This window comes from Leptonychotes weddellii, chromosome 8, assembly GCF_054177405.1.
Source record: "Leptonychotes weddellii isolate Sample4059 chromosome 8, ASM5417740v2, whole genome shotgun sequence".
NCBI lineage: Eukaryota > Metazoa > Chordata > Mammalia > Carnivora > Phocidae > Leptonychotes > Leptonychotes weddellii.
In genome coordinates, this window is record NC_138376.1 from 88,982,546 (window position 1) to 88,995,186 (window position 12,641).

Genomic DNA, 12,641 nt, shown 5'->3' on the forward strand with positions numbered 1-12,641 from the left:
TAGTTCTTATGTGTAAGACTAAATTTTTAAGGGAGGAATTTATGTTAAAAAAAAAAAAAGACCATAGTACTAACTAATTATAAAGAAACAAACTAGGGGCGCCTGGGTGGCTCAGTTGGTTAAGCGACTGCCTTCGGCTCAGGTCATGATCCTGGAGTCCCGGGATCGAGTCCCGCATCGGGCTCCCTGCTCGGCAGGGAGTCTGCTTCTCCCTCTGACCCTCCTCCCTCTCATGCTCTCTGTCTCTCATTCTCTCTCTCTCAAATAAAAAAAAAAAAAAAGAAACAAACTAAAGAACAATTAAAAGTTTACTCCATAAAATTCTCCTAGGTATCCCCAGGAGAAAGCATTAAAGAAAAGTGGTGAATTCACAAGCTGACAAAACAGATAATTAAGAATAAAAGGAGTGATATGAGTAAGTGGGGAATTACAGCAAACTAGAGAGCATGACTATGATTTTTCTAAAAAAAAGGGAAAAAATGGAAGTAACTTTCTAAAGTGGGGGGGGCGAGGCACAACTATTCAGCCCCACTAGACCTTTACTGTGTGGCAGCAATGCCAACTCTTCTGATTTGTCAAAAGGCGGCAAAAATCTGGATTTTCATATGAAATTCTCCAATATTTTAAAGGCCAATATCTAATTCACATTTTTAAAACATATTCAGGACAAATAAAACTCGTTTGTAGGCCAATATGGCTGGTAGGCCATCAGCTGGGAGATCTCTTCGACAGACCAATAATCTGAACTAACATATTTTATATGAATGTGGGTAGTATGGCAAAGCTATAGCTATCCCAAGACCATACTGTTGAATTTCATTAAGTTTTAACTTCAGTGATTAATAAATGCCAAAGTCCCCAACGTTCTTCTTGAATACTCTATGCTTTTTGCACATGCTGTTCTCACAACAATTAATTTTCCTCTTTTCAGGTTCATCCAGAAAAGGTTCATCCTTATGACTAGCCACACAATACTACATTTGTGAAGTTGTCTTCAACTTCCCCTACACAGGTGAGTTATTACACTGTGCTCCTAAAGCACTTTGTTTATAGTTCTGTTATAGCACTAAGCATACTATGGCATCACAGATCTGTTTACATGTTTGTCTTTCCCAACAAAGAGTGAAGAATGTCTGCAAAGGAACAATATTTTAATTTTGTAATACAATGCCTTTACACACAATATATGGCTAAAACTAACACTCAATTTTATTTATTCATATTTACTCATTTCCTCTTTCATTCATTTAGAATTAAAAAGCCAAATAATAAACTAAATATCAGGAGACCTGGGTTTTAGTCTGGACTTGGGGCTTAAATATGAAGCAAATGGACTAGAAGTCATGACCTCTAGCCCTTACTGAGCTAACACCTAAAGACTTTGAAAACTAATGGACAGTATCACTATATATAACATAAAGTGGCTTTTTCCTCAGACATCCTTATTGTAAACACTCTCAAAATTTTTCAGCATAAAAATCATGATAGGTAATATTCATGTGTGCAACACATTCCTTTGCTTATCATCTAAAATGTGAGGAGCTTTCCCAAATTACTCAGATCAGTGGAACACTATTCTAAGTTGTAATTTCAACAACTATTATTCAAATACCAGTAACAATCTTCCATTACTGACAATAGCACTGATAAACTATGTGCAGGTCTTGTGCAATTCCTGATAGATGTAATTCCACACTGTGTTCCTACTTAAGAATATATATAGCAATGAAATCAGGAAAGCAATCTTTCTTTAAAAAACAGTAAATATTTGCAAACTTCAGTAATTTACTGTTAGCAGCCAATTATTTGGAAGACATAACTGACACTACAATATAACTGAGAAGTAATGCTCATTTGGACAAATCTAACTTTGGTCACATTTTTAGTAGATTTTATTGATTTCGTTTTTTTGGGTTTTTTGTTTTTTGTTTTTTTTCCAAAAAAAGACCTAATCAGACTAATGTCTTAAAAGGTAAAAGAGTTTATATTAAAAAGTTACAACTCTAATTAACTAAGAGCCAAAAAAAATTTACCCATTAATATTTTAATTTGAGGTTTTCTGAAACGAAAAAGTTATTAAAGGTTGGCAACTACAAAATTTTTATTAACATTACGAATGACTTTATATAGCTTTCCCAAAATTGTTTTAATGAAGTAACAGTCCCTAGAAAAAACTAGCATTGCAAACATGACTAAGGCAAGACAGGTGGCACTACCTTTTCCTTTAATTGCCAAGTATTTCCTGAATGTTTACAATATATTTAGTATTGCAGAAGTTCACTAGAAACTTTAATCATATGTTATTTCTGGAAAGAGATTAAGAAAAAACTTTAGAACTCACCTGTAAAGTACAATTTTCATTTCTTTCAAGAAATTTCACAAATCTCTGTACAACTCCTGGTTTCTGTATAACCTGATCAATTGGTGGATTAGGTTCTAAAAATTAAAAAAGAATTAAATTATTACATAGACACAAAAAGACAATAACCTGGTCCCTGTGTCAATTAACAGGATGCACAAAATAACTCTTTCCTAGGTTTCAATGACCAAGTTTAAAAGCCTTAGGTGGATTTAACTGAAGTAAACAAATGTTCTCATAATTGCAATGTTTACTGAAAAGCAAATTCTTTTTCATTAATCACAGTAAGAAAAATTTTAAAATATTTTCTACACAAATATTTAAATATTATAAGTTGAAGGCTATTTAGAATGTCATCTTCACAACATGGAGTATTTCAGCCTAATACTCAAAACACCAACTGACAGATAATCTTCCCCCTAATCTTTTATTAATATACCCCACTTTCCAGAGATGTCTCCTTACCTATCAGCCATTACCTAATGCTTCTCAGCCAAATGATATTCTATTCTGTCGGGGTATCATTCTATTCTGTCGGGGTATCATTCATTATTCACAGAAATACTACTGAACTATATAGGATTCTTCATAAATTTTCATGAAATGCAGAGGGCTTTTGAGAATCATAAAATCTCTAGGAAATTTTAAAACAAAGATATGCAAAATTAAAACCAAGATATTTCAGCTACTGGCAATCTAAGTATCTATCAACAACTCTTCCTTCTCTCTTGGCTTCAACAAAAAGTATGCTCCTGTGGTTCTCCAGGAACTTCTCTGTTAGTATTCCCTATTTATATAACAAAAAGGATAAAAAAGACTTCTTTTAGGGTTCCCTGGCTGGCTCAGTCAGTACAGCATGTGACTCCTGATCTCAGGGTTGTGAGTTAAGCCCCACACTGGGCACTGGAGCCTACTTTAAATAAATAAATAAACTTTATAAAAAAATAGACCTTACTTACAAGTATATTTTAAAGAAAAATTAAGACCTACTGACTTACTGACAATGAAAGTGTCTTAAAATAAAAAATATCTAATAAATAAAACTCTATTACAGAACCTTTTAATATCAAATAAGCAAGCATATTGAAAATAATTCTTGCCTTTAGAAAGCAGCTTTCTAAATTTCTGTGTTGCTGTTAGCTGCTGATCAGCATTGTTAGAAAAAATCATCTGAACCATATCTGAGGTGATAACTTCTTCCTAAAACATAGAAAATATAACTTATCATTTAAATATTTTACATGAATAATTGTTGCTATACCTACTAGTTCTGAAACACTGTTTAAGTATAATTTGAAATACATTTTTGTATATCTACCTCCGGAATGGGCACAGTGGAACTGATATCCGGATCCTGGATAGGACTTTCTAGCATAGATTCATCATTTCTGGGCAAAGAGACATTTCTGCGTTTGAACAACTGTAATAAAGAGAAATCACTTTATACACTGGGCTTTCCATAAAACACTGAATTCCCATAGACTTATATTTTTCATTTAAGTGAACAAAACAAACTGATCATTTAAAATTCTAAATATTTAGCATTTCTCAATGACTATACCATGAAGACCTAAATTATCTTTGAGAAGTTAAACTCTCCTGGTTTGGTTAGCTCTTACCTGCAGATTGCTTTGGGTCATTCTTAATCTCAGATCTTTAACAATGGCTGGTCCCATAAGTGGAGTACACATTTACGTTTTATAGCATTTGAAAAAGCACATATGTTCACACTGGTATATGAGAAGTCTAAGAATTTTTCTAAGAAAATCTTAATAAAAAAGCAAATTAGTTACATGGGAGAAATACTGTGGTATATTAATAAACACATATCAGATTAATAAGGAATAGAGAACTCTGAGGAAATATGGCCCTATCCGTTTTATTTCAGGAATGAATAAAAATTAAAAAAAAGAAAGAGAGGAGGAATGAGGCACAGTGAGGTCACTGAGTGGGATTTATGGATACATTTCCTATATCAAAACAGAGAAGAAAAAAATCTGGTATATTCTTTTTGATAGCTAAAGAAATACTGCTCTTCTTCAACCAGTATACAGTTCTTTCTAATCATTCATTCAACAGATTTTTTTTTTTTGAGTCCCTACTATAATAAAGTAGGGACTGTGCTAGATACTGTAGATAGGGAGATGACGAATCATATTTCTAAAACAGGCCCTTCTCTACTTTCATCACTGCTAGTTCTTTCTACACATCAGTTTTTAGTTCATGCACGTGAGGACTACACCCTCTTAATTATAAATACTTCTAAATTTAAGTATATCTTGGAATGAAAAATATTGAGATGCACTCTTTGAACTGTTTTTCTATTCCTTATGTCACATATATAAAGTTCAAAACAGAGAAGGCTAAGAGAGCTAGGTGGCTGATGAGACTATAGAAGGAATAGTATGAGTAGCATAGGAAGAGGACTAATTAACTTTGGAGCAAGAAGTATGAAAACCACAAAGCAACAAATGAATACAATGTTTTTGGCGGGGGGGGCAAATTTTACAAGGACAAATGGAAGTGATCTACATAGGCTCAATAGTAAAAATTTCTTAACACTGGGATAAAATATGATTAACATAAAGGTTTATCAATAAAACAGAAAAGCTGTTCTCTTCAGTGATTAAAAATAGCACAGGATTCTGATTCATGAATTACTCCTGGAGTCTAGTAAATTAAAGAACAGATTTATTTATATTCAATTTCCTAAAAACACTTTTTCCTTTTAAATTATCTAAAAATAAGCAATAATAATGTAACTTCTAAAATCTATATATTGATGCTTCTGTGTTAAACATTTAAATATTTTAAAACACCTACCTGCTCTTCCCTTTTTTGTTTTCGAAGCTGTATTCCTTCTTCTTCTCTTCGTCTACGCATCTCTTGGGGATTTAGGGCTTTATTCTTGTAACTTTTCATTCTATAGTTATCTTTCCCTGGACTAGCCATGGCATCTTTAGGAAAGAAAAAAAACAGATACTGATATTCTCAAAACAACATGAGATGTTTACTAGGAAAATTAAGTTCATGCTTACTACTTAAATAGACTGACAAAATCAATTCTGAAAATTATGTACAAAGAATACATTTCCCTCATTCCCATATCAAAATTGGAGCAAAGTGACCAAATATTTTTGGACTAAACTATCAAACAAATAATAGATTTTGGTCTAAACACAGATAAAGTCATTACCCTAACTTCACTGATTTTAAGATGCACTCCCCAATGCCTGGTGTTTTAACCTTTCTGAAGTGGGATGCATCTTAAAATCACTGTCAGCCAGGATATAATCAATCATGAAATAGTTGGGTAAAAAACTTCTACAGCTCCTGGCAAGATCAAAAGATAGCCAGAGTAAAGTATCTTATTTTCAATGGAATATGATATTAGGCTTCAATAAGCATCCCTCAAATATTTTGCGGGGCCTGGCTTCTTTAATTTACTTAAGGTGCTGTCTTCAGACCTAAGGCTGCATAGGTCATGACTTCAGTCATGACTGCAAAAATAATCTGCAATACTAGGGTATAATTCTTTTTAAATACTGAAATACCTGTATACTTTATTTTAAGTAATTTTATTATAAATGTATTTGAAAACATTAACATTTATATAAACATATTCTTATAAGTATATTTATAATATTTTACATAACATTTTACATTTAAAATAATAAGACAATTTTACTTTTAGAAACCAGAGAGAATGTTGTGATCAATTAACACTTAGGAAGTAAACAGAAGAAAAGGAAAGGCTGGCATTTATCTGCCATCTCTGATGTCGAAGATAGACTACTGAACTCGTAAATTATACTCGAAATAGTAAAGTACACTAAAACATATGCATTAAATCCTGAGAGAGCATAGAAGAAATAGCAACTAACTGTGCCTTAGGGAGCTCTGATGGTTATCTTAAAAGAGCAAGAATTTGTCAGGGAAGAGGATGCAAAGGGAAAATCGGGAAGGAAGAAGCATTTCAAGCAGAGGGAATATATGCAAAGGCAAAGGGTTCTTGCAGAAGACTGGCATAAACACAAAACAATAAGAGATTAAGCGTGCCTAAACGAGAAGATTTGTGGGAGAAAAGGCAGGAAGTAAAGCTAGAAAGGTAACTAAGAACACATATGGTTCCTGCAATCAGGTTGAGAAATTTGGATTTGGTCCTAAGTAACAATTAAAAAAATTGAAAAGAACATTGTTTCAAACTTTGATGATGAAGACCTGAACTAAATTAGCAGCTGCACTGAGACTGGTTGATTTCTGAAACACTGCAGAAATTGATTCAATAAGAATTAGAGACCAAATAAATGTAAGGAATATGTGGTCAAGAAGAAAAAGGAGATTAGGATGACTCCTTGGTTTTTAGCTTGATCTATTTCAGTATGGCAACAAAATAAGCCAAGACAGGAAATAAAGATGGAGTATCAGAGTGATGGTTTTGTTTGATTGCCTGCTTGTTTTTGAGATGAAAACAATGAATTGTTTTATTTTTAAATTTTTTTAAAATATTTTATTTGTCAGAGAGAGAGCAAGAGATGGAAAGAGAGAGAGAGCGGCAAGCCCAGGGAGAAGCAGGCTCCCTGATGAGCAAGGAGCCCGATACGGGACTTGATCCCAGCACCCTGGGATCTCGACCCAAGCCAAAGGCAGATGCTTAACCAACTGAGACACCCAGGTGTCCCTATTTTTTAATTTATATACAGTGAAAAAAATCACTCTTTTGGTATAAAGTTTTATGAATCTGACAAATGCACAGGCATAAAACTATCACAATCAAGATACAGAACAGCTCCATGACCCCTAAAAAACCTGGTCATGCTGCTCCTATTAACCCCTCTCCGACCCTTAATACCTGGTAACCACTGATTGGTTCTCCATCTTCACAGTTCTGACTTTTCTTGAATTTCACCATAAATGGAATAATAACAGTATATAGTCTTAAATTGGCTTCTTTTATTTAGCAGTGCATTTGTGAGATCCATACTGTTGGCATATATAAATAATTTATTCCTTCTTCTTGTTGAGTAGTATTCTATTGCATAGATACTCCACAGTTTATCCATTCATTAGTTGAAGGACATTAGTTTCTAGTTTAGTGCAGTTATGAATAAATCTGTTATAAATATTCATGTACAGGTTTTTGTGTAAATGTAAGTTTTCATTTGTCTCGGGTAAATATTTAGAAGTAGGACTGATGGATAACACGGCAAGTGTATGCTTCACATTTTATAAGAAACTGCCAAACTGCAAAGTATTCCATCAGCAATGTATAAGACTTCCTGTTGCTCTATGCTCTGCCTACACTTGGTATTGTCATATTTTGTTGGTAATTGTAGCCATTCTAATAGATGTATAGTAACTTTCATTTTAAACGTATTATACTTATAAAATAGGGCACATACAGGAGATTAAGACCTAGGACGGTTAAAAGTATGGGTCAAGGGGCACCTGGATGGCTCAGATGGTTAAGCGTCTGCCTTTGGCTTGGGTCATGATCCCAGGATCATGCTCAGTGGGGAGCCTGCTTCTCCCTCTCCCTCTGCCTGCCACTCCCCCTGCTAGTGCTCTCTCTCTGTGTCAAATAAAATCAATAAAACTTAAAAAAAAAAAGTATGGGTCAAAACTCAGGATCATCCAAGATCATGCAGAGCTATAAAAGAAAGATGGCCAAGGGAGAAATCCTGAGAATGTTTGTTTACCTTTGAGTGGGGTAAAGGAAAGAGCAAAGGAAACCAAAAAGAAATAGGTGAGAGAATCAGAAGAAAGTAAGAATCATGAAAAAGAAAGGAATTCAAAAGACAAAGGAGTATTTCATTTGTAGTAGTACTAAAAACAAGCCACTCAATTTATTCATTCATTGATTCATCCAGCAAATATAAGTGCCTACAATAAGCCAAGTACCACATGAGGCATAAGATTTGATAATGACTGGTAAAGATAGGGAGAAAAATTTCATTAGTGGTGGAGCTAAAAGTAGAATGGAATAGGCTGAACACTTCAGAATGACTTAAAAAGTATTTTGTGCCTTTGAATCTAACACATGTAAATTCTAGCAATTAAAGTATATTTATAATCAACCAAAATCCTTCCTTAAAGTATTTAATGAGTTGATTTCAACAATACTGTGTGGACCTACAAATACTTATCATTAGAAACAGTTCAATCTAACTTTATTAGTAATAACAATGTTCAGCATTATTCCCTAAGTATCTCATATATAAAAATTCTGTCTCATTAATAAGAGGTTAGGCTCTGGGAAGAGAATAACAGAGATGAGTTCATTGTAGAGCAAACTGGGCTTCAACATTAGTTGCTGAATTATGCTCAATAAGTATAAAATATTTTAGCAAAATGAAATGTTCACAGCAATAAGCCTCTTAATATTTATCACCTACATTAGACTTTTCCAGGCCATTGGCCTCTAACAGCTTCTGATCACATATCCTCATGTATGCAAAATATATTTGTGCATTCATCTTCAATGTTTATTTATATACAAGTATTACTAATCTAATAATCTATCCCATTAAGAAAGTAAAGGAGGGCATGTGTTGTGATGGGCACTAGGTGTTATACACAACTGATGAATCGTTGAACACTACATCAAAAACTGATGATGTACTATATGCTGGCAAACTGAACATTAAATAAATAAATAAATAAATAAATAAATAAAATTAGTAGAAAATTTTTAGAAAGGAATACTTTTAAAAGGTAAAGAAACAAGTTTTAATATTTTCTCCCCATACCTGATTCAATTACCTTGTGCCTCCACAACCTACACACTGGACACTTCTTCTTAAAACCATTACTCTAGGTGACCACATTAAAACCTTTAATATAAATATGTTAACCAAATAAAATCTACCCCCAACAACTCATATATCATTTGTTCCTTTTTCTGATGTAGTACTAACTTATTTAACACCTGCATCCTCACTGCAGTTGCTTTAAAAGGGACATAAAGTCCAAGAAAAATCATCTCTAAAGGTGCCTGACCCAACAGGATTGTTCCCTTTTCTGGAAAATAACTTTAAAAGACCGTATTTCAAAGGTTGCTATCTCATACAAGTTATTTTAAATATAAGAAATGCTATTCAGATACTTCAAATCCGCAACAGAGGTATTTTTTTCTTTTTTCAGTCAAAAGCTTATTTTTCACTCAGCTCTTTCAAAAACTGTTTTGAGGTTGGGAAAGTAACTGGAATTCTAACTTCTTTTAGTATCTATTAACGGAACTTCTTGTGTCTCTAAAGACTCCATTTCCACGGCTTGGGTGCATATTAGTACAATTATACATCGGTACCAAAGTGCTGACTAAAACCCCTACAACCAAACAAGCAGTACTTAAAGACAGAAAGGGGAGAGCTGTTTCTTGTTTACCAAGGAAGAAAGTCGCTTTATGAATCACTGAGTGTAATTAAGAGACATCAAATCAGAGGTTTAAAAAAAAATTTTTAAATGTTTTAAAAGCCTAACAGTAAATGCTGATGTCGTATTCTTTTGAAGTATCACTATCCCGTTTCACAGCTTTCAAATCCTTCATCTCTTAGGCATTACCGAGGAAACACTTACTAAATTTTCATCTTGGAAGGGAGCTGACAGGCTATTAGAGAGAAGCATCTAACCCACCCCTGCCGGCGTCCACACTGAGCCTTCCCAGGCACCTGCATCCAGGTGGAGGAAGGCAGCTGGCGGAACGCGACGGTGCGACAATTACCACCCGCCCCAGGGCCACCACTGCCGTATTCTGGACACTGTGGAACTTCTAATATGCTGCGGGACTCACACAGACGCTGAGTCCCAGGAGTGAATGGCAACATTTGACAAGACCGGGTACCGAGAACAGGAACTACCAAGGCGCGGAGAAGCAGAACGGCAGGAGGATGAGCTCGGCTGCTTAAGGCTCCTTCCGAGGGCCAGCCTGGCTGCCTGCGAGGATCTGTATTCCCCGCACCTTCGCGTCAGCAAGGAATAGGTCCGGCTGCCACGCCCCCGCCACCGCGGTCTCCCTCAGGGGAACCTGAGGAAAAAGACCTGGCAGCATGGCCTGGTCCTCAAGCCTTCGCAAGGAAAGGGGTAAATAACAGTGGCCCCTGGGACCAGTAACTCCCAAAGGGACCAAACCCGAGGTTCACCCAAACTGGCCTGTGTCACTCCCACTTACCCATTAATGTGGCAATACACGGTGTCTTAACTTCCCAGCTCCCGGTTGCGGCGTCCGCTGCAGGTAACAGTGGGGTCGCCACTCCGCCCCTAGCGTTGAGCGTAACGACAAGGTTCGCAACTCAAGATGGCGGCTACCTGCGCCCCTTCCCCGAGACCCCGAGGCTCGGCTCCCAGAAGCCCTTGCATGCGGCGCCCGCAGTGCTGGCGGCTGCAGCTGCACCGACCGGCAGAGGGACGGAGAGAAGCGAGCGCCCCAGCTCCACCCACCGAAGGAGGAGCGGGCCGCTGCGCTAACTCCGGGATTTTAATAGGGCGCGGTCGCGGTGGCAGCACTGTGTCCTACTGCCCTACTCCTCTGTGCGAGCTCTCATTCATTCACTCATTCGTTGGTTTAGTTTGATTATTCGGTCCTACAAAATAGTATTGATGGAGGGCCTAATCTGTGCTAGGCACTGTTTGAGATATTAGAGCTGCTATAGTGTACATAACGGAAAAATTCCAACCTCGTGGAGCTTTACAGAGGCTCTTTCCTTCTTCAGCTGCTTTAACCTCTTCCTGTATGTCCTGCTCATTTGTTTCAAGTTTTTCAATTTGCCATTTATTTAAAATTTGGATTCTATAACATCTGTGGATTTTTAACAAAAAGGTAGTCACTAATATATGAAATTAATACTTCCAAATAAAGAATTCTAAATTATTACAACACACATAGCTTTGTAATCCACCCTGGAGTTCAACAAACAGCATTGAAAAGAGACTATCTTCTAGAATATAGAAGATAAAAAACACATGATTCCTGCCCTGAGGAAGATCCTGTTTTCTATCTCTTGTTCTTTTTGTTTTCTTTTCTGAGAAATTTCTTGGATTATCTTCCAGCTCTGGATTTAGATGGATAGATGATAGAGATAGATAGATAGATAGATAATAGATAGATGGTAGGTAGATAGACAGATTCTGCTATTGTATTTTTTAATTCTGCTATTGTATTTTTAATCCCAAGAGCTATTTCCTATTTTTGATTCAGGAATTAAATATCTTTTTTTTTTTTTTGTCTCTCTGAAGATATCGATTGTAGTTTCCTTGAAGTATTTTTTTCCCCTTCATTCATTGTCTCTGATTCTTCAGAGTGTTTTTCCTTTTTGATCATTTTGGTTTTCATCTTTCCTGCCACAGCTGTATTCTAAAGCCTGGTGATCTTTGAGTATCCATTCATATTTAAGAGTGAGACACTAAAGAAAACTATTGTAAACTTGTGTATCAGCTGATTGTTTACTTGCCAATTGTTGCCCTCCCTAAGGAGTAATAACATGGGATCTTGGCTGTTTCATTGGAGGACTTTCTAAAAGCCCTTATCTGTAGGTCTTTTCTCTCAGACCAATGATTTTCCCTGGAGAAGAATTTTCTAATCTTACTAGAAGGCACATATCAGACATCAGAATGTGATGGGGGGGGGAATGGCCTCATAATTCAGTATTTAGCTTTCACTATTCCCCACTTACAGTCCAACACCTTGACACCCCCTCCCCCCAACTCTTAGCTGTGCATTTCTGACTTAATTGCCTTTCTGGTTCGTTTTCTTCATGAAACCAAACCTATACCCTTCTGTTTTGGAGGGAAAGATCAGTCACTTGGCAACCTGGTAATGGAGGAAATCTGGAGGTAGAGTACTAACTACTCCTTATTCAGACTTTTCAGCAAAATGTTCCTCTTTTCAGGCCCAGTTTTAGTATGTTTTTTAGAAGTATCTGGTCTTTAATTTCTGAACATTTCCAGAATTCTGGTGTATAAACCGATTTGTTTTTGTTGACTTCTCTTAGGCAAGTTAGTTACTACTCATCCATCCTTTTTCTAGCTTTCAAATGTTATTAAAATCTCATTAGCATTTATTTTTATTATTTTTATTCTGTCATTTTAGTAGATTTTGAGAGGCAGGGAATATAGATGTACATGTTCAGTCTGCCATATGAAACCACAAAATCCCTAACATATTGTACGTTATCAGATTATGCCACTCTCCTGTTTAAATATTCCAATAGTTTTCTACAAGAGCCTACATGATTTGGCCCCTGTCTTGATATACCGTGGCAGTCAGGCCCTAGGGTATTGTGTACTC

The 12,641-nt window shown here is 35.9% G+C and overlaps 1 protein-coding gene across 1 annotated transcript; it reads right to left on the reverse strand.

Moving 5' to 3' along the window:
• Positions 1 to 2,044: 2,044 nt before the first annotated feature.
• Positions 2,045 to 10,926, reverse strand: LOC145723196 (importin subunit alpha-6-like). Its single transcript, XM_081829367.1, has 6 exons — positions 10,527 to 10,926; positions 5,183 to 5,316; positions 3,678 to 3,779; positions 3,460 to 3,559; positions 2,342 to 2,436; positions 2,045 to 2,059 (listed from the first exon to the last, which is right to left on the reverse strand). Exons 1-6 carry the CDS (start codon positions 10,528 to 10,530, stop codon positions 2,045 to 2,047), a joined length of 450 nt encoding a protein of 149 aa, XP_081685493.1. The 5' UTR covers positions 10,531 to 10,926.
• Between the last annotated feature and the right edge of the window lie 1,715 nt (positions 10,927 to 12,641).